The sequence below is a fragment of the Phacochoerus africanus genome, chromosome 5 (assembly GCF_016906955.1).
Source record: "Phacochoerus africanus isolate WHEZ1 chromosome 5, ROS_Pafr_v1, whole genome shotgun sequence".
NCBI lineage: Eukaryota > Metazoa > Chordata > Mammalia > Artiodactyla > Suidae > Phacochoerus > Phacochoerus africanus.
Window position 1 is genome coordinate 28428872 of NC_062548.1, and position 24070 is coordinate 28452941.

Consider the following 24070-nt stretch of genomic DNA (forward strand, 5'->3'; position numbering starts at 1 on the left):
AAAATTCTAAAGTCACCACCAAAAAAGTATTAGAACTAATAAATGAATTAAGTTTCTGAAAATAAAATTAATATGCAGAAATATATTGACTTTACATGCTAATAACAGACTATCAGGAAGAGAAATAAAAAAACAATCCTGTTTAAAATTGTATCAATAAAATATCTATGAAAAGATAAATCCATTTTGATTTTTGCATATAGCATAGTATCATGTTCCAATTTTGTTCTTTTTCATATAGCTTTCCCAGACTTTACCACATTTCCAACACCACTTATTGAATTGACAGTTTTTTTCCCATTGTGTATTTTTGAATCCTCTGTTGTAAATTAATTGACCATATATGTGTAAGTTTATTTATGGGTTCTCTACTCTGGTCCATTGATCTATGTGTCTATTTTTAAGTCAGTAAAACCTTCCTGATATAGCAGTGACAGGATTTTGTTTAGAAACTATAAAAAATCATTGGACATAATATATGAATAAAATTACAGGCCAATGAAACTGATGAACATAGATGCAAAAGTCCTCAACAAAATACTAGCCAACTGAATCCTATATATTAAAAAGATCATAGACCATGATCAAGTGGGATTTATCCAGGGATGCAAGGATTCTTTATTATTTGAAAATCAATAAGTGCTATACACCATATCAAAAAACTGAAGAGGAGTTCCCGTCGTGGCGCAGTGGTTAACGAATCCGACTAGGAACCATGAGGTTGCGGGTTCGGTCCCTGCCCTTGCTCAGTGGGTTAACGATTCGGCGTTGCCGTGAGCTGTGGTGTAGGTTGCAGACGTGGCTCGGACCCCGCATTGCTGTGGCTCTGGCGTAGGCTGGTGGCTACAGCTCTGATTTGACCCCTAGCCTGGGAACCTCCATATGCCGTGGGAGCAGCCCAAGAAATAGCAACAACAACAACAACAATAACAACAACAACAACAAAAAAAGACAAAAAAAAAAACAAAATTGAAGAACAAAAACCATATGATCATCTCAGTAGATGCAGAAAAAACTTTTCAGAAAATCCAATAGCCATTTCTGATAAAAACTCTCTAGAGAGTGGGTATAGAGGGAACCTACCTCAATATAATAAAAGCCATATATAACATCATTCTCAATGGTGAAAAACTGAAAGCATTTCCACTAAGATCAGGAACAGAAACAGGATGTCCATTTTTACTACTATTATTCAACATAGTTTTGGAAGTCCTAGCCACGGCAAATAAAGGGAAAAAAAAAAAAAAAGAAATAAAAGGATTCCAAACTGGAAAAGAAGAAATAAAATTATCACTGTTTGCAGATACATGATAATATACTGAGAAAAATCCTAAAGATATTACCAGAAAACTGTTAGAGCTCATCAATCAATTTAGTAAAGTTGCAGGTTTATACAAAATTAATAGGCAGAAATCTCTTGCATTCCTATATGCTAACAATGAAAGATCAGAAAGAGAACTTAAGGAGAGAATCTCATTTATCATCTCATCAGAAATAATAAAATACTTAGGAATATTCCTACCTAAAGAGACAAAAGAACTGTACACTGAAAACTGTAAGATGCTGATGAAAGAAATCACAGATGACACAAACACATGGAAAGATATACCATTTTCTTTTCTTGGATTGGAAGAATCAATATTGTCAAAACAACTATATTATCCAAGGCAATGTACTGATTCAATTCATTCCCTATCAAATTACCAATGACATTCTTCACAGAACTTGACAAAATATTTAAAAATTTGGGAGTTCCTGTCATGGCGCAGTGGTTAACGAATCCGACTAGGAACCATGAGGTTGCGGGTTTGATCCCTGCCCTTGCTCAGTGGGTTGATGATCCGGCGTTGCCGTGAGCTGTGGTGTAGGTTGCAGACGCGGCTCGGATCCCGCGTTGCTGTGGCTCTGGCGTAGGCTGGTGGCTACAGCTCCGATTCCACCCCTAGCCTGGGAACCTCCATATGCCAAGGGAGCGGCCCAAGAAATAGCAACAACAACAACAACAACAACAAAAAAGACAAAAGACAAAAGACAAAAAAAAAAATGGGCAGAAGACCTAAATAGACATTTCTCCAAAGAATGCATATAAATAGGTATTAGGCACATGAAAAGATGCTCAACATCATTAATTATTAGAGAAATGCAAATCAAAACTACAATGAAGTGCAACCTCATACAGTCAGAATGGCCACCATTAACAAGCCTACAAATAACAAAGGCTGCAGAGGGTGTGGAAAAAAAGGGTACCCTCCTTCACTGTTTGTGGGACTGTAAAATTGTACAACTACTATGGAAAACAGTATGGCGGTACCTCAGAAAAAGAAATATATAAATATCATATGATCCAGCAATCACTCACTTAGGCATTTATCTGGACAAAACTTACATTTAAAAAAATATATGTACCTATATATTTAATTCAGCATTATTCACAATAGCCCAGACATGGAAACATCCCAATGTCCATCAACAGATAACTGGATTAAGATGTGGTACATGTATACAGTGGAATACTACTCAGCCATAAAAATAATAAAATAATGCCATTTGTAGCAACATGGATGCAGCTAGAGATTCTCATACTAAGTGAAGTATGTCAGAAAGAGAAAGACAAATACCATATCACTTATATGTGGAATCTAAAACATGGCAGAAACGAACCTATCTACAAAACAGAAGCAGACTAACAGACATAGAGCATAGACTTGTGGTTGCCAAGGGGGAAGAGGGAGGGAATGGGATGGAGGGAGAGTTTAGGTTTAGTAGACACAAACTATTACATTTAGAATTGATAAGCAATGAGGTTCTTCTGTACAGAACAAGGAATTATATATAATCTCTTGTTAAAAAATGTGATGGATGATAGTATGAGAAAAAGAATGTGTATATATATATATATATATACACGACTGGGTCACTGTGATGTACAGAGGAAATTGACACAACACTGTAAATAAACTATACTTAAAAAATTATAAATGAATAAACAAATTAATGGGACACAGATCAATATAAAAGTCATTGCGTGGTGTCCAAAAAAGATGGTCAAGTATAAAGACATGGAGCTCAACTTTCTTGACAATCACAACAAAAATATATCTACATGTGAGACACCTCTCATGGAAAACAAAATAGAAACTGACAGAACTTCTCTACAACCAGGGCAGCAAGAAGGACTTCCTCAGAAACAGGTAGGATGGAGAAACGGCATAGGGTTGGGATCTCCATCCTTGGGAGAGATTTGAAAAGAAGAGAAGGTCTGTGTGGAGGATCATTGCTTTGGGGAGTAAATGGATCCCATTTCTGAGGTATTACACAGGGGAAACAAAAATCCTTAGCTGCTGGGAGAACTGCTGGGACAGATAGAAAGGTTGGAGAAACCTAGATTATACTTACAAAGAGTGCATGAATGCTGACTTGCCAAACAAACAAACAAACAAACAAACAAAAAACCACCAAAAGCCAAAAACCAAAAGCAAAAAAAAAACCCCACAAAAAACCAAACAACCCCCCCCCCAAAACCAGGGCTCACAGAGCTCTGCATGAGTGGCTGCTCCCTAGGTGAACTCCCCATTATGAATTGGGAAAACACTTGGCTCTACTCATTCCACCCCCCAGTTTGGTGCTGGCTCTGGGGAAGATAGGTCCTGGTGGAAGAGTGCCACAGAGGCAGAAGTATGACCTTTTCAATTTCTGCAGCCAAGATTTTCCAAAGTGTTGCTAGCTTCAGTCTAGCAAATGCTCCAGCCAAGTCCACTCTAATCCACATCCTTGAACTAGATCTGGGATGACCACAACATGGTAAGTGATGTGAACTTGCTTGCGTATGAGAGTGGCTTTGGTTGACTACACAGGTGATGCATTGGGACTCTGAGAATGTACAAGCCTCACTTGCTTCTACTCCACTCCTTTGAGGTCGAGCAATCAAGGGGAAAAGAGCCTGATTTGAGCCTGAACCTCCAGGCTTCTACCTCAACAACAGGAAAGCAGATTCTATCACAGGGCAGCAATACCCATGGAGCAGAGAGGAATTCCTGCTCCACACCCTGGACAGGCTTTAGATCCTCCAACACCAACCATATCCCCTATCAGGGTGATGGTGGCCAGCATACCCCAAGGAAACACTGGTGTCCATATCAAATCCAGCCTTCACATCAGAGACAGTGGACACGCACAAGACAACTATAGATAAATTTTCTCCTAAAATTTCTCCTGTTTCTCCTAAGTTCACAGGGACAGAGAAAGTTGAGTAAAATGAAAAGACCCATTTCTACACATGTTTAAAAAAAAAACCCAAATTTGGAACTTTAGGTGAAATTTCCTGACATGGAAATGTAAGCTATGGATTCAAATATTTAAAAATCATATTGCGGGACAAATAAAACTTGACTGGATATAAAAAAAAATTCTTCTCTGTGAAACATAAGGTCAAGAAAATAAAAAAACAAGCCAAAGACTGGGAGAATATTTTTTGCAAAAGATATATCTGATAAAAGACTGTTATCCAGACTATACAGGCCATTCTTGGTGATTGATGGCAGGTACAACAGTACAAGAATCCTCATTATGGAGTATTGTCACATTATCCCAAATGAACTTTTCATGCATGATGAAGTCAGAGTACCTAAAACAAGAGAACCTGAACTCCAATGAGCTGCTTAAACAGGTTACAGGAAGTGTTTGTCCATATTTCTCAATAACTGATTGTTTAATATATGTGTCTATATTTGGAACTGAAAAAATATTATTCCTTATCTTTGCCTTTCTGAGACATATTGGAGCATAATTTGCCCAAAGACTGTGCGATCATCCAGCCTCCAAATATTTATTCTAACTGCTATAATGTTAAAGTTTCCTTAAAGATCTTTTTCTCAACCACTGATACATATAAAATCAGGGAAAAGCAGACAAAGATTAAATCAATGGCAGATTTTTTTTAAAATCAAGTATTCATCATACAATATTCTTCCAAAAATTCCACTGGATTTAAAAATCCTTAAAGCCCACTGTAAATGAAAAACATTTTGAATAAAAAAATCATGTTGGTATTTTACAGAACAGATATAAATAAATATAAAAAGTTGTGAATGATCTTGCTAGCAACTGTTTAGCAATTTCAGTCTCTATACATCAGTCAAAATAAGTTCACTAAAGTTTTAATTTTTAAAAAACTAATGTTTTAATTCTAGGGGATATAAAAAAATCTTTCTTTTCAGTCCTTTTAAATATTTCACTTATTTAGTGAAACCCTATGGAGCAGATAAGATTTATTTTATAGAAGAAGTTAATGACTTATGACTTTCCAGTAATAAAATAAAGCATAATGAAGAGTAGGAAAAATAAAATAGAGTAACTACTCTCAATTAGAAGGGCAAGTGAGATCCCCTGAAACAATAAAAAAGCAAACAGAGATCACCAGTCTATCAGACCTTATTTCAAAAAGGTCACTATAAAAATGCTGACTGTGTTAAGAAAGATGATGAATATAAGTGCAAATTCCTGTAAAAGGGAATGAGAAACTATCACGATGAAACAATCAAAAAGAGATAATTCAATTTCTGAGATAAAAGACATTGCAGAAGCAATGAATAGAAAACTAAATGACACAGAAGAAAGAAAAACTGATCTGGAGGATAAAATACTGGAAATCAGCCAACCGGCATATCAGACAGAAAAATAAATAAAAAACAGGAAAACAACATATGAGATCTATGAGATAATATAAAACATGCCAACTTATGCACAATAGGGTTCCAGTTATGAAAAAGAGAGGCAAAAGGACTGAAATGTGTTAGAAGAAATTATGGCTGAAAATTTCCCAGACATAAAGAAGGAACATATCCAAATATAGGAAGTTCAGAGGGTCCCAAACAAGATGAATCCAAGCAGACTCACACCAAGGTGTATCAAATTAAAATGGCAAGAATCTTAAAAAGATATACATATCTGACTCTCCTAGCTAAACACCTGAAACTAACACAATACTGTAAATCAACTATACATCGAAAAATATCCAGAATGGCAAAAGTTAGGGACAAAGAATGCTAAAGTCAGCAAGAAGGAAATAAAGAGTAACTTAAAAGGGAACACCCATTAGATTATCAGCTTAGTGAGTTTTCTGCAGAAACTTTGCAGGCTAGAAGGGAGTGGCATGAGATAATGAAAAAACTGCAATCCAGGATACTCTAGTGGCTCAGTAGGTTAAGGACCCAAAGTCTCCACAGGGGTGTGGGTTTGATCCTTGGCCCGACTCAGTGGGTTAAAGGGTCAGCATTTCCACAAGCTGCCATGTAGGAAGCAGATGCAGCTTGGATATGGTGTTGCTGTGACTGTGGCATAGGCTGCAGCTGCAGCTGCACTCTGATTTGATCCTTAGCCCAAAAAATTCCATATGCCACAGGTGAGCTATAAGAAGAAAAAAAACTTTCTCAGACAAGCAAAACTAAAAGAATTAAGCAATACTAAACCTATCCTAGAAGAAATTATGAAGAGTCTTTCATGGGTGGAAAAGAAGCAGGAATCTATGGGAAAGAGAAAAATCCCAAGACAAAAGGAAAATACAAAGTCAGGATCGAAGACCACTTAGGTAAGCCTGTAAAAAATAAGCATAAAGGGTAAAATAGGTCATCAAAATCACAAAATCACAAATTGTAGGTGAGGGGAATAAAGATGTAAATCTTTTGGATGTATTTGAACTTAAATGACTATCAGTTTAAAGTGTTTAGATATAATTATGGGTCAACATACATGAACATCATGGTAACCAAAAATCAAAAACTTACAGAAGACTCACAAAAGCCTTACAGAAAGGAACTCAAGCATACTACAAAAGAAAATCTTTGATCTACAAAAGAGAAAACAAAGAGAATAAATGAAGAGAGACAAAAAAAATGGAAGGAAATAAAATAGCAGTACATACCTATAAATAATTACCTTAAATTTTAATGGACTAAGTCCTCCAATCAAAAGAAAAAATGTTCCTGGTTGGATTTAAAAAGCATGACCAATCTATATCATTTATAAGAGACTGAATTCAGAGCTAAAGACCCATACTGACCAAAAGTAAGAGAAAGAAAAAGATATTTCATTCAAATGAAAATGACAAAAAAGCAAGGGTAACAATACTATTCTGAGATAAAACAGACTTTAAAACAAAGCTTATGGCAAAAGACAAAAAAGGGCATTATATAGTGATGAAGAGATCAATACAAGACAAGGATATTATTCTTGGTAACATATACCTACCCAATACAGGAACACCTAAATATATAAAACAAATACTAAGAGACATAAAGAGAAAAGCTGACAATAATACAATAATAGGAGGAGACTTTAATTCCCCACCGATATCAATGGACATATCATCTAGACAGAAAATCAATTAGGCAAGAGAAGTCCTAAATGATACAATAGACCAGCTGGACGTAATTGATGTCTCCAGGACACTGCATGTTAGGAAAGCAGAATGCATATTCTTTTCCAGTGCTCATGGAACATTCTCTAGGATAGAGCACATACTAGGTCACTAGGTCACAAAAATGCTTCAACAAATTTAAAAGGATAGAAATTATACCTTTTCCAAACACAAAGGTATAAAACTAGAGATAAAATATAGAAATAAAAATGGGAAAAGAATGGAATTAACAACATGCTACTAAAAATGATTGGATGACTATGAGTCAAAGAATTAGAAAATTCTTTTAGACAAATGAAAATGAAAACATGGCTTTGCAAAATCTATGAGATGTAGCAAAAACAGTTCTAAGAGGGAAGTTCATAGTGATACAAGCCTTCCTCAAAAACAAACAAACAAAACAAAAACAAAAACAAAACAAGAAGTCTCAAATAAACAGCTTGATCTACCACTTAAGAGAATTAGAAAAAGAATAAACAAAACCAAAGGAGAAAAAAAGTTGGTGACATACAACACCTGATTTCATGACTTTCTATAAAGATACAGTATGCATGACTGGTATTTGCAAAGGGATACGCTTATAGATCAGTAAAACAGAATAGAAAATAATTCAAACACCTATTTACATATAAATAACCAGTTGATTTTCATCAACATGCCAAAGGTATTAAATTGTGTTTCCTAAAAATGATTCTAGACACTCATATGGAAAAAAATCAGAATCAAAACTTCCCTATCACCATTCATAAAAAAATCAACCTGAAATAGGTCATAAAACTTTAGAAGCTAGAACTATAAAGCATCCAGAAGAAAATATAGGCAAGAGTTTCCTAAAAAACACTGACCAAGAAAAGAAATCAGTTATAAACAGGACTTTTCAAAATTAAAAATTTATGCTCATCAAAAGATACCATAGAATTAAATAAGCAAGCAAAACATTTGGGGAAATATCCACAATACCTATATCTGACAAAGGACTCATATCCAGAATATGTGAACTCATGCAAATTTACCATAAAAATGTTAAATAACTAACTTTTAATAATGGTCAAAAGATTTGAGTAGAGGCTTCACAAAAATTTATATAAAGTGTCATTTTATATGAAAATGTATGCAATATAGTTAATTTTCAGGGAAATAAAAATTAAAACCATAAGAGATAATTTTTCATATTCACTGGAACAGCTAAAATACGAAGACACCAAAAATGTTCTTGTGAGTATGGAGTATATTGAATTCTCAAACACGTTGACAGGTATAAAATAATAGAAGTAGTTTGGAGAATCTTTTGGCAGGACATACACTCAATCTTTGACCAGGTAACTTGATATCCATGTATTTTTGCCCAAGATAAATTTTTATCCAAGCAAATTTATGGCACTCTTGGTCATGAAATTTGAAAAGATAAATTACCCCAAACAGCTTAAAAGTCCATGAAGAGTAGAGTATGTGCACTATTTGATATAGGCGGCAACAGAGATGAATCTCAAAAATATTGAGCTGAAAGTAAAGAAACCAGAAAACAAAAAATAATGCATGTAATTCATTTATATGACATTCAAGAAAAAGCAAGATAAGCATACGGTAACAAAAATAAGAAAGTGGCTGCCTCTGGAGGAAGGCAATTAATGGAAAGAGTTTCAAGGGGAATTTTTCTGGCCATGGAAATGCTCTGTATCTTGTTTTTCTTTGGTATCAGACGGGTATATATAATTGTAAAAACTCACCAAACTGAACGTTCTACATACATTATACTTCAATTAAAAAATTCTCCCCTAGTAAGAGCATTTATTCTAAAGGAGGTATACAGATAATGAATAAGGTGAATGAAGAAATTTTGTTGAAAACTACTGCTTAAGGGGAAAAATGAAGAGGAATATAAAATATTGGAAATAAGGTACTGAAATCTTATGTAGGGGGCAACAAAATACTGTCAGATTCATAAGTAATTTTGAACAATGGCCTAAAAGACGTAAAGAGGGTCTTAGAACATGGAAATGTTTAAAAAAATTCTTCTCCAGATTTGAACACAATATTTTGTTCACATAGAAGCAATTTAATATTGGTTTGAAAAACAAGAAACAATGAACAAAGATACCTGATTCTGTATATTTCCCTTAGATCCTTTAAATTATCTACTTGTCTATTCATCACCCATCTGCTATTATCTATGTATCTATCCATCTATCCATATTTCTATCAATTTCATTGAAGTCACAACAGAAGTCTAACAACTGAAATTTAAGTAGAAGTTACAAGGAAGATAAGAACATGAAATTTGGACAAAGCAATAAAAAAAGAGTGGTAGTTTTGAAGAACTAAAATATGCCCATTATTTCAAAGGGATCATAGTTGAGCTCCAGTTAGTATGACAGAGGGAATCATTGAAGTTTGGGGTAGATAGTAAAAAATATAGGTAGAAATTATATTAAAAAGAATATTAAGATATCAATATCAATGGCAATTATATTAGAAGAATATTAAGACATCAATACAAAGAATGGTCAAAGGGAGAGAGACCATATATTTTTTTCAGGAAAGTTGAAGAGCCACAGCACCGCAGGGATCCATTAACCATGATGGCTATGCGGTCACCCAGGAGGTCAGCTTCATCCATGTCATGGGTAGTCAATAATATGGTACGATCCTGTTTGTAACGCTGAAGCAGATTCCAGGTGGCTCTCCTTGAGGCTGGGTCCATGCCAGATGTTGGTTCATCAAGAATCACTACCTAAAGACCAGAAGAACAGTTCCATGACCATTGCTAAACATTATATATGAGGTCAGGTCTTAACCAGTCATGGGCTTACTCTGATTTTGTTTTTACAATCACTTGTCCAACTGAAGCTAAGATAATAAGTTTAGACTAAAACTGAATTAGAAATGGTGGAATAATTCCAAATCTGCGATAATTTCATATCAACTAGGTTGGAAATAGAAATCCCACTTGGCATTTCATTTGGAAGTTTCCTTTTAGAATGTTAGATCCATATCACCTTTTGGATTTATGCTAGCTGACTTTTTTTTTCAGACTGCCTTCAGTGGAAATCCACTGTTTTTATTTTATTTTATTTTTTTACCTTGGAGCCCCCTATAAGTGCTATAATGATGGAGAGTTTGCGCTTCATTCCTCCACTCAGTGATACTGAAAATGCATTATGCTTTTCTAGGAGGTTGAAAGTAGACAGCATGTTGTTTATTTCAATAAGACGCATCTTTTGAGGAATTCCTTTTATCTGGAAAGAGGAGCCATATCTCACATGGTGCTTTCAACTTTATTCTTAGAAACATTTTACACTAGTTGCTTTCTTACGTCATCTCTATAGAGTCTTCTTACCTTTTCTTGACTTTATGTTTAAAGGAGAATTTATAAAAAATAAAATTTTAAACTTTCCAAAATGGAAGATTTACCTGAAGTACATGAACAAAGTGGGGGAAAGGAACATATCCTGGGCTCACCACAGAATAGAAATAAAGATGTTCTGATACTGTCAAGTAATTAAACAATAAGTCCTGCTGGGGACACAAGCCCAAGCTTTTCCTGATCTGGCCCATCTGCTTTGAGACGTCATATCCATTAACATAGGCCTCTCCACTGGTAAGAAGATAGAGACCTAGAAACAAGCAAAGACATAACAGAATGTTTGCTTTTATGAGGGAACATGACTAAACACTATTCATTAGCATCTAAATTTGAAATCTACTTGTGAGTTACTCATTAGAATTAGCGATTTCTTTCACACAGAAAATTTTAGAATATCAATTGTTACCTTTGGAGTAATAAAATTAGAGGTAATTTCTTTCATATTTTTTGTTTGGTTAACTGTATATTTTAATCTTCAATAGATATGAATGAGTACAAATCACTCAGGTAATAAGAACACTGAAAAGTTTATTCTTAAAACATTCTAGCATTGCCACTAGCCATTTGAGAGTATTTAAGATTATATTATTTAAACTGTGCACTGAGACTGGAGTAGACCCTTTTATTTTAAAAAAATTTTTTTGATAGTAGACCCTTTTAAACCTTAAAAATCCAGATAATAAAAGACAAGACACCATCAAACTCCTGGAAGAGAGCATAGGCAAAACATTCTCTGACATCAACCTTATGAATATTTTCTCAGGTCAGTTTCCCAAAGCAACAGAAATAAAAGCAAAAATAAACCAATGGGAACTAATCAAACTGACAAGTTTTTTTGCACAGCAAAGGAAACCATTAAAAGACAAAACCAAAAAGACAACTTACAGAATGGGAGAAAACAGTTTCAAATGATGCAACTGACAAGGGCCTAATCTCTAGAATATATATGTAAAACTTATATAACCCAACAGCGAAAAAGCCAAAAACCCAATGGGTAAATGGGCAAAAGACCTGAATAACCATTTCTCCAGGGAGATGCAGATGGCCAAGAAGCACAAGAAAAAATACTCAACATCACTGATTATTAGAGAAATGCAAATCAAAACTACCATGAGATACCACCTCACACCAGTCAGAATGGCCATCATTAATAAGTCCGCAAATAACAAATGCTGGAGGGGGTGTGGAGAAAAGGGAACCCTCTTGCACTGTTGGTGGGAATGTAAGCTGGTGCAACCACTATGGAGAACAGTATGGAGGTACCTTAGAAAACTATGCATAGAGCTGCCATATGACTCAGCAATCCCACTCTTGGGCATATATCTGGACAAAACTCTCCTTAAAAAAGACACATGCACCCACATGTTCATTGCAGTGCTATTCACAATAGCCAAGACATGGAAACAACCCAAATGTTTATTGACAGATGACTGGATTAGGAAGATGTGGTATATATACACAATGGAATACTACTCAGCCATAACAAAGAACAAAATAATGCCACTTGCAGTAACATGGATGGAACTTGAGACTTTCATACTGAGTGAAGTCAATCAGACTTCATATAGGCTTAGTTGCTTTCAACCTGAGTAACTTCTTGTAAGGAAGGTCTGCTAGCAATGAATTATCCAAAGTTTTGTTTATCTGGGAATGTATTATTTCACATTTATTTCTGAAACAGAGGTGAGACTCTCAGTTGACAGTTTATTCTTTCAGTACTTATTATATATCATCCTATTGCCTTCTGGCCTCCATTGCTTATAATTTGTCTTACTGTTCTTTGCCCTTCTTACAACGCACCTCTATTGTTGAGCCCCTTCAATGAATTATTCACTTTGGTTTTTGTTTTTCAACTCCAGGATTCCAATTTTGTTCTTTTAAAATGATTTCTATCTTTGGTTTGATATTTTTATTCAAGGAGATACTGTTTTCATACATTCACTTATCTCTCTAATCATGGTTTCCCTTAGTTCTTTGAACATATTTATAGTGGTTGTTTTTATGTCTCTGTAAAATCTGATATCTGGTATCTCTCACAGGAAGTTATTTATACCTTAAAAAATTGGATTATTAAGCAACTTTGTGTATCACTGAAATGACTGAACTGTAAACATCAAGGGGTATACAAAAGTCTCAAAGACTTTTCTCTACAGCCTCTATGTGAGGACACACTTAAAGCAGAGCTAAACACATACCTGAGAGAATGGATAGAGTAGTGGATTTTCCTGCTCCATTATGTCCTACAAGAACAGTGATTTGCCCCTCAAACAAATTCAAGGACAAGTCTTTTACAGCTGTTTTGATAGTGTTCTTCACTCGGAATTCCTGTGGGGGGGAAACTCACAAATATTATCTTTATCTGTCACTAAGATTTTGGAAGAAAAAGAACTCACATCAACTATATTTAGAAGAAACAACACCACATAATCAACCTCATGAAGAAAAAAATAAAAATGTAAACAGAATGAAATTCTGAAAAGGGGAAAAAATTAGAAGGTATAATATGAGTTTCAGCATTTCACAATAGATCTACTAATATATCCCTAAACAATCTGATGAATCCCTGCTTTTTTTCAATTACTGTCTTAAAGCTGATAATGCCAAAATTTCTTCTGTCAATACCTTTGTCAATTTGGAGAACTTCCAATTGAAAACTTCTTATGTGTAGACTACAAGTGCTTCTGCTTATGATGCAAAACTTGGAAAGTGCATCTCTCTTACCCTAGCAAACAAGAAACTAAGTAACCCACAAAATTATAACTTTTTTCTGACTTATCAGAGAAGTGAGATTTTCAGGCAAGCCAACTACCTTTAAATTAAATAAAAGACAGACACCTTCAAGGAGAAATTATATATAAATATTTGTTTACCTGGAGCAGATAAAACACTATAAAAATAGTGATAAGATTTGGCTATTTTTTAAAAATGAAAATAGCCTAAGAAACACAATATTTAAGCAGAAGATTTGGGATTTAAGCCCATTTCATTCAGATATAAAACATATATTCTTGAATTCTACCAAACATACAAAGAGGAAATTATACCCATCCTCTTTAAACTTTTCCAAAAGGTTGAAGAAGAAGGAACACTCCCAAAGATATTCTAAGAAGCCACCATCACTCTAATAGCAAAACCAGGCAAGGATACCACCAAAAAAGAAAATTATAGACCAATATCTTTGATGAATATAGACGTAAAAATTCTCAACAAAATTTTAGCCAACTGAATCCAACAACATATAAAAAAGTTCATATACCATGACCAAGTGGGATTCATCCCAGGTTCACAAGGATGGTTCAACGTATACAAATCAATAAACATTATACACCACATCAACAAAAGAAAAATAAAAAACCACATGATCATCTCAATAGATGCAGAAAAAGCATTTGACAAAGTCCAACATCCATTCATGATAAAAACTCTTACCAGGAGTTCCTGTCGTGGCGCAGTGGTTAACGAATCCGATTAGGAACCATGAGGTTGCGGGTTCAGTCCCTGCCCTTGCTCAGTGGGTTAACGATCCGGCGTTGCCGTGAGCTGTGGTGTAGGTTGCAGACGCGGCTCGGATCCCGCATTGCTGTGGCTCTGGTGTAGGCCGGTGGCTACAGCTCCGATTCCACCCCTAGCCTGGGAACCTCCATATGCCGTGGGAGCGGCCCAAGAAATAGCAACAATAACAACAACAACAACAACAACAAAGACAAAAAGACAAAAAAAAAAAAAAACCTCTTACCAAAGTGGGTTAGAGGGAACATACCTTAACATAATCAAAGCCGTTTATGACAAACACACAGCAAATATGATACTCAATGGAGAAAAGCTAAAAGCCTTCCCACTAAAATCTGGAACAAGACAAGGATGCCCACTCTCACCACTGCTATTTAACATAGTATTGGAAGTCCTAGCCACAGCAATCAGACAAAAAAAAAAGAAATAAAAGGTATCAAAATTAGAAAAGATGTAAAATTGTCACTCTATACAGATGACATGATACTATATCTAGAAAACCCTAAGGACTCAACCCAAAAACTAGTCAAACTGATCAACAAATTCAACAAAGTAGCAGGATATAAGATTAACATTCAGAAATCAGTTGGACTGCTGTATACTAACAATGAAACATTAGAAAAGAAATAAAAAAATACAATAACATTTAAAATTTTTCTTATCATTTATTTGTACATATACATATATATTTTTCTAGCGTACAGCATGGTGACTCAGTTACATTTACATGTATACATTCTTTTTTCTCACATTACATGTTCCATCATAAGTGACTAGACAGAGTTCCCAGTGCTACACAGCAGGATCCCATTGCTGATCCACCCCAAAGGCAACATTCTGCATCTATTTACCCCAAGCTCCCAGTCCCTCCCACTCCCTCCCCTTCCCCCTTGGCAATCACAAGTCTATTCTCCAAGTCCATGATTTTCTTTTCTGTGGAAAGGTTTAACTGTGCTGTATATTATATTCCAGATATAAGTGATATAATATGGTATTTGTCTTTCTCTTTCTGATGTACTTCACTTAGGATGAGAGTCTCTAGTTCCATCCATGTTGCTAGACAGAACTAGAACAAACAATCCAAAAATTTACATGGAACCACAAAAAACCAGAATTGCCAAAGCAATTCTGAAGAACAAAAACCAAGCAGGAGGCATCACTCTCTCAGACTTCAGGCAATATCACACAGCCACAGTAATAAAGACAGTGTGGTACTAGTACCGAAACAGACAGACCAATGGAACAGAATGGAGAACACAGAAATAAACCCAGACACCTTTGGTCAATTAATCTTTGGCAAAGGAGGCAAGAATATAAAATGGGAAAAAGACAGTCTTTATAATACCTTTTAAAATTGGACCCCAAAAAATCAAATACCTTGGAATAAACCTGACCAAGGAGGTGAAAGGCTTATGTGCCGAGAACTATAAAACATTAATCAAGGAAATTAAAAAGGATCCGAAGAAATAGAAAGATATTCCATGCTCCTGGACTGGAAGCAATACTACCCAAAGCAATCTATAGATTCAATGCAATCCCTATCAAATTACCCATGACATTTTTCACAGAATTACAACAAACAATCCAAAAATTTATATGGAACCACAAAAGACCCAGAATTGCCAAAGCAATCCTGAGGAACAAAAACCAAGCAGGAGGCATAACTCTCCCAGATTTAGGACAATATTACAAAGCTACAGTAATCAAGAGAGTGTGGTACTGGTACAAAAACAGACATACAGCCCAATGGAACAGAATAGAGAACCCACAAATAAACCCAGACACCTACAGTTAATTAATCTTTGACAAAGGAGGCAAGAACAAAAAAATGGGAAAAAGACAGTCTTCAAGTAGTGCTGGGAAACATGGACAGCTGTATGTAAATCAATGAAACTGGAACACACCCCCTCACCAGGCACAAAAATAAACTCAAAATGGCTCAAAGACTTAAATGTAAGACAACACACCATCAAACTCCCAGAAGAGAACACAGGCAAAAAACATTCTCTGACATCGACCTTACAAATGTTTTCTCAGGTCAGTCTCCCAAGGCAACAGAAAATGAAGGCAAAAATAAACCAATGGGACCCAATCAAAGTGACAAGTTTTGCACAGCAAAGGAAACCATTAAAAAAAAAAAAACAAAAAGACAACTTACAGAATGGGAGAAAATAGATTCAAATGATGCAACTGACAAGGGCTTAATCTGTAAAATATACAAACAACTTATACAATTCCACAGTAAAAACACCCAAAAACCCAATTGAAAATGGGCAAAATACATGAATAGACATTTCTCCAAAGACAATATACATATGGCCAATAAGCACATGAAAAAATGCTCAAAATCCCTGATTATTAGAGAAATGCAAATCAAAACTACCATGAGATACCACCTCACACCAGTCGGAATGGCCATCATTAATAAGTCCGCAAATAACAAATGCTGGAGGGGGTGTGGAGAAAAGGGAGCCCTCTTGCACTGTTGGAGGGAATGTAAGTTGGTACAACAACTACGGAGAACAGTATGGAGGAACCTTAGAAAATTATACATAGAACTGCCATATGACTCAGCAATCCCACTCTTGGGCATATATCCAGACAAAACTTTCCTCAAAAAAGACACATGCACCTGCACATTCATTGCAGCTCTATTCACAATAGCCAAGACCTGGAAACAACCCAAATGAAGTGAAGCAAGTCAGAAAGAGACAAATACCATATGATACCACTTATATCTGGAAGCTAATATATGACACAAATGAACATTTCCACAGAAAAGAAAGTCATGGACTTGGAGAACAGACTTGTGTTTGCCAAGGGGGAGGGGGAGGGGCTGTGGTGGACTGGGAATCTGAGGTTAATAGATCCAAACTATTGCCTTTGGAATGGATAAGCAATGAGATCCTGCTGTATAGCACTGGGAACTATATCTAGTCATTTATGATGGAGCCTGGTGGAGGACAATGTGAGAAAAAGAATGTGTATATGTGTATGTGACTGGGTCACTTTGCTGTACAGTAAAAAATTGACAGAACACTGTAAACCAGCTATAATGGGAAAAATAAAAATCATTATAAAAATAAAAATATAAACATCAAAAAAGATATCATTAGCATTTATAGAAAATCAGATCCTTTTCTGGAGGAAGACGACATGATTTTATTATATACTGTATAAACTTAATTTTGAACTATCTCAAAGGAAGTAAACACGATGGTCATGACCTTTTATTAGCATGTGATCTTTTCCCTGGTATCTCTTGTAACAAACATTTACAATGAACTGTAAACTAAGTATGAATCCTACCAAGTAAAATATATCTATAAAACAATACCTTGCACATATGTTTGATCTGGATACCTGCCACCAAATCAGGAGGTTCAGCCTCAAAATATTTGCTTTTGGTTGTCTCATAAAATTGTCTTGTCTCATTCGTTTTCTCAATTGCTTCTCCACACCAGTGGGAGTGCTAAGAAGGGAATAAAAATGCCATTACTGCAATAATATTGAAAAATGAAGCATGAGAAAATACTTTAGCCTGTTACTCTGTATGCAGATGGATTGCTGAAAATTTCTTGGGATTAAAGTTTGGAGGTAATTGGTTATCATTTTAATCCCCAAAGCATAAAAACAGACATCTTTACTGAAACATAACTGTCAAAGAGAGACAAAACAAATGGGTTCATCACTCTAAATCATTCCAAAATGAAGTTATAGCTAAGAGTATTAGATCGCTCTCTGTCATATACTCTTCTCTTAGTAATACATTAGCTAATGATAATAAGGGGAAAGGTTGAGAAGGGAGGCAAGTGTACCCACCCCAGTATGATATGGTTCTGACTCTAAAAATTCTAGGATAACCAAAGAAATAAATCAGGTAGCGAGTGTCTAGATATTGGATATAACTAAACCTTTTCTTGTTCGCATCCAGAGACTCGTTATATATTATTTTCTTTATGCTGGAGTTCTTTTCTTTATGAAATATTTGCCTACAAGAGTGATGGATTAGAATTTGTAAAGTTTGGGGATGAGGTCATGATCTACAGATTGTCTATATATCGTCTACATAATGGAGGCTTTAAAATGCTTTAGGAAAGGGCTAGTGAATTAGTTTGTCTAGAGTAATTAGAATGATTTTTACCTAACATTGATTCAATTATAGAAAGTACAAAATTAAATCATAATGGATTTTATAGAAATTATAAAACAGATTAATAACGACTGTGGCTCCTCTCAAAAATAAAAGCAGTACAGGGAGTTCCCGTCATGACACAGTGGAAATGAATCTGACTAGGAACCATGAGGTTGAGGGTTTGATCCCTGGTCTCGCTCAGTAGGTTAAGGGTCCAGCATTGCCGTGAGCTGTGGTGTAGGTCGCAGATGCAGATTGGATCTGGTGTTGCTGTGGCTGTGGCTGTGGCATAGGCCGGTGGCTACAGCTCCAATTAGACCCCTAGCCTGGGAACCTCTGTATGCTGTGGGTACGGCCCTAAAAGGACAAAAGACAAAAAAAATAAAAATAAAAATAAAAAAGTATTACAACTTACAAGCAGGAAAAAATTCCATGGTTTGGATACACCATACTCTCCTGGAAAAACAGCTTCTATGTACCAGGCCACAAGGCCATACAAGAAAGCATCAAATAAAAACATTCCCAGAATATAGGCAAAGACAAAGTTATCCAGTTTGGTTGGTGAGAAGATGTTACTCCATTTAATTCCAATTTCTAAGAGATAACAGGAGACATTTAGTTGAGGTGTCAACTGAAGCCAAAATGGAGTTCCCCATCTGCACCATAATTTAAGAATAAAGAAAACAATGTATTAATATTCTCTAAAGATTCCTACTATAATCAGGTATTTTCTTATACCATTAGAATTTAGGGTAGCTGAGCAAGAAATCATGTAAAATCCTTCCTACTTGCCACAAATAATCAGTAATGAGTGAAACAAAAATAAAATATATTAAAAAGTCAGGAAAATAAGCTTAAGAATTAAGCATATGTATGAGTTAAACAGTGGCTCCTATCTCTTCGCCTCTCCTCATGCTAAATGTTCCCTGGAACATACAATTTTAGAAAAACATAACCATTGAAAAGTAGGGATGGATGCTAACTACAGAACAGAAAACTATACATTGATATTGCACTGTTGGAAAAAGGAAGTTACTATAAGCAGACCCATGTCATTCGCTTACCTACCACTAAATAGCACATTGTAACTCGAAAAGGGGTAGGGAGAGACCCTAACAGACTTAATTTATGGAAGAGAATGTAGAAGCACTTATGACTACACATGGTGGTATAAAGTAGCATAAAATCTGGAGGACAGTTTAGCAATATCAATTGATATTAAAACTTGAATATCATATGAGAACATGGCAAAATTTGCAAGGTAAATACCCACTGTCCATTTCCGCCTTGACCAGGAACTTAGTACCCAGTGACATCGCAATATTTGAGCTGAGACAGGATGCCAACTTCTGGGTGAGTGTCATCTGTGCATAGTTTGAAAAGAAGCTGGTAGCAGGAAAGTAGGTAGCAAGATAAATGAAACCACCAACAGAAACAGAAAAATATACTGCAAATAAGAAGAAAATTATGAAGTCAATTCAAGCAATATGCAAAAATCTGAAATACAAATATCTTTGATTTATTACGAGAGTGATCTAAAACAAGCACATCTTAGGAACCAGTTCTGGAATTTATCATTCTATGTGCACTAACTATGAATATTACAGCTTTTAATGGAAATTTTACATATTTATTACTGCTATTATTGGCATAATCAGAAAATTCCTAGATCGTGTTTTCAGATGCTGTGAGATTCAGTCAATGTCATGATGCTGGGGGAAAAGGATATCTGAATAGATTGAGAAATACAAAGTTGGTATCAAGGAGTCAGCTATGGTTTAGAGTATGAAGTGTCCCAGAAATATGGCTCTGATAACACAATGCAAAGAAAATTCTTAAGAGCCCAGTTTACTTCATTAGATGTTAAAATTCAGCATTCAAATGAAATTAGGGTATTATGAAGTACAAAATATTATCCCACAATTAAGAGTGATCCTTGCAGAGTTCCCGTTGTGGTGCAGTGGAAACGAATTTGACTAGGAACCATGAGGTTGCAGGTTCGATCCCTGGCCTTGCTCAGTGGGTTAAGGATCCAGCGTTGCCATGAGCTGTGGTGTAGGCTGCAGACTCAGCTTGGATCTGGCATTGCTGTGGCTGTGGCACAGGCTGGCAGCAACAACTCCAGTTGGACCCCTATAGCCTGGGAACCTCCATGTGCCACGGGTGTGGCCCTAAAAAGACAAAAAAAAAAAAAAAAGAGTGATTCTTGCTTTTTCTATTTACATCACTCCACATACCTTACAACGAATTATGTTTTATTCACTAACCAATGTGTGTTATTTTTTATAACTAAAAAATTTAAGGGTAAAAGGATAAAAATGAGAGAAAACAAGGCAATATGTAAGACGTACCTGATAATATAGAATCAAAATATATAAAGCAAAAATAGCAGAACACAAATCTACAATCATAATGGGAAGTGTAAACATATATCTCTCAGCAGTTGGTGGAACAACTACCAAGAAAATTAAGGATGTAGAAAAGTAAACAATGACTAAAAAACCTGGCTTAATGAAAGTACATTTTTAACTACCCCAAACAACCTCATACCATAATTTTTTTCAAACATATGTGGAACATTTCTTTTTTTAAAAAAACCTGACATTTACTATATCATTAAGTAAATCCCAACAAAGGAATGAAATTAAATTGTAGACAATAGGTGAAAGATGTCTATAGAAACCCAGTATATAGGAAAATTAAGACCACACAATCTTGAATAATTATGAACTGGAAGAACTCATAAATTAGAAAATATTTTAATGGAAAACAGAAAAAGTCTCTTATCAGATTTTTGTCAAGCAGTCAAATCAGTACTAAGAAGGAGATGTCTAGTTTTAAATTCACTTACTAAAAGAAATATACCAGGAGTTCCCACTATGGCACAGTGGGGTTAAGATCTGGTGTTATTGCTGCAGCAGCTCAGGCTGCTGCTGAGGCATGGGTTTGAGCCCCAGCCAGGGAATTTCCATATGCTGCAGGTGTTGTCAAAAAAAAAAAAAAAAAGAAATATGTCAAAAATTTATCACGAGAAGTTAGAAAAATGGCAATCAACAAAAACAAAATTTATGGAACAGAATAAAGATAAAAACAAATATTAATGAGGTATAAAATAAACATATAGATCAACAACCTTCAAAGTGATTCTCTGAAAAGACAACTATTATGAAACTGATTACAATACATAGTGAACATAGAATTGCATCGGACCCTAAACAGCCAAAACAAAGGGCAACATTGGAAGTCTTACACCTCTAATTTTAAAATTCATTAGTCATTAGGGAGATGCAAATCAAAATCACAATGAGGAATTATGTCATACACATTTGGCTATATGGTAATTTTATGTTAGCCTTTTTGAGGAAACACTACTGTTTTCCACAGTTACTGCAACATTTTAACTTCCCACCAGCAATGAAAGTAACAATTTCTCTGTATCCTTGCCATTCCTTGACACATACTGTTTTTTATTATAGCTGTGATGTAGGTTGCAGGCGCAGCTCGGATCCTGCGTTGCTGTGGCTGTGGTGTAGGCTGACAGCTGCAGCTCCGACTCGACCCCTAGCCTGGGAACCTCCATATGCTGCAGGAGCAGCCCAAGAAATGGCAAAAAGACAAAAAAAAAAAAAGAAATAATTTGATAGTTTAATAAATTGTTGATGAAAGCCAACATTTAAAGTCAATTTGAATATTTCAAGAGCACATTAAAATGTAACCTTAAAAAATACAAAGATCCAGGAAATACAAAATTACAAACATCCAGGAAAGCTCTGTCAAACTTCCATGGAAAAAATATAATACTTTAGGGAAAAGCATTTAAAAAGCCCCAACCAAAAGGAAATATATGTTATGTTATTTAATAGGATGGATTCAAAATTATAAAGTCAACTCTCCCCAAAATGATCTATAGATTTAGTATCTTCAAATGATAACTCAAACAAGATTTTTCATGAATTATACCTTTATCCTAAAATGTATACAGAGAAGCAAAGGGCCAATAACAAACAAAGACATACTTGAAGATAAAGAATAAATTGTCTTGCCCTACCAGGTGAGATTTATTATGAAATCATATTAATTAGATCCTTGAAAATATGCTTAAAACATAAATAAGTAGAACATTCAGTGGGATGGATGAGGACTTCAGAATGGATAAGCAATGAGGTCCTACTGTGTGGCACAGGGAACTACATTCAATCTCTTGGGATAGAACATGAGTCACTATGCTATACAGCAGAAGTTGACACAGCACTGCAAATCAACTATAATAAAAAATTGCAAAAACAGAGCAGCACACATGAATGGAAATGCACACATGAATGGAAACTTGACTTGTAACAGAGTATGTCCTGAAGAGTAGTGAGGAGAAGGTGAGCTGTTTATCAAATGTTGCTGGCACAACTGCCTATGCATCTAGGGGGAAAATAAATTTGCTATATTATACCACACACACACACACACACACACACACACACATGCAATCAATCAATCAATCCACATATAGAAAACAGGAATATAACTTTATGACCTTGGAGCAAGAAATATTTTTGTTTAAAAATTAAACAAAAATATTTTTTAGGAGTTGCCGTCGTGGCACAGTGGTTAACGAATCCGACTAGGAACCATGAGGTTGCGGGTTCGATCCTTGGCCTCACTCAGTGGGTTAAGGATCTGGCATTGCCATGAGTTGTGGTGTAGGTCGCAAATGTGGCTTGGATCTGGCTTTGCTATGGCTCTGGCATAGGCCAGCAGTAACAGCTCTGATTCGACCCTTAGCCTCGGAACCTCCATATGCCATGGGTGTGGCCCTAAAAAGACAAAATTTTTTTAAATTGTATTTTTTATTTTTTGGCTATCTTGGCAAGTGGAAGTCCCCAGGCCAGGGATAGAAATCCTGCCACAGCAGCAACCTGAACTTCTGCAGTGATAATGCTGGATCCTTTAACCTGCTTTGCCTAAGGAAACTCCAGAAATAATTTTTAATTGAAATACTTTGTATAACAAACTATGAAAGAAAATATTGATAAATTTTAGTACACTAAAATCAGTAACTATTAAAAGATACCATAAAAGAACTAAAAGCTCCAAACTGGAATACGTTTTGCAGCATAATTGCAACTAACAAAAGGTATGTTAGCAGTATTATGTGAAGAACTCCTGCAAATCAATAATTATAAAAGAATCATTAATATGTTTTATAGAAAAGGAAATGCATGACTCAAATTAATGACACATACTCAGCTTAATTTCTAATTAGGAAAATGTGGATTTAAGTTGCTGTTACATTTTTTATCTCCAAAGTGGCACAATTCGAGTTTGGCAATAGTACATTTTGGCAAAGATATGGAACAAAAAGAATTTTCATCTTCTTCCAGTGGGACTGTAAATGCATAGAACCATACTGGAAATGTTTAACACAAGTTGGAAATTCACAAATGCTATGACATTTCTAAGTATGTAGCATAGTGAAAGACTCATCCATATGTATCAGAAGATATATAAACAAATGTTCAGAATGTTTAGTTTGCTAGAATGCCAGAGATAGAAAACATTGGTATTTGTTTTCTACCTCATATTTCCTCTTTGGTATATCTCATTCTGCCTCACATCAACACACTACTTTTCTCTACCTTGTGGACTTTTTCTT

At 35.3% G+C, this 24070-nt stretch overlaps 1 protein-coding gene across 1 annotated transcript in view; it reads right to left on the reverse strand.

Annotated features, from left to right (window-relative positions):
• Positions 1-24070, reverse strand: part of LOC125128404 (phospholipid-transporting ATPase ABCA3-like) — a 101434-nt gene that overhangs the window by 53352 nt on the left and 24012 nt on the right. The window contains 7 exon segments of the mRNA XM_047782759.1: positions 9935-10145; positions 10495-10650; positions 10874-11028; positions 12974-13103; positions 17626-17760; positions 18839-19017; positions 19697-19870. Coding sequence (XP_047638715.1) covers positions 9935-10145; positions 10495-10650; positions 10874-11028; positions 12974-13103; positions 17626-17760; positions 18839-19017; positions 19697-19870 — 1140 coding nt within the window.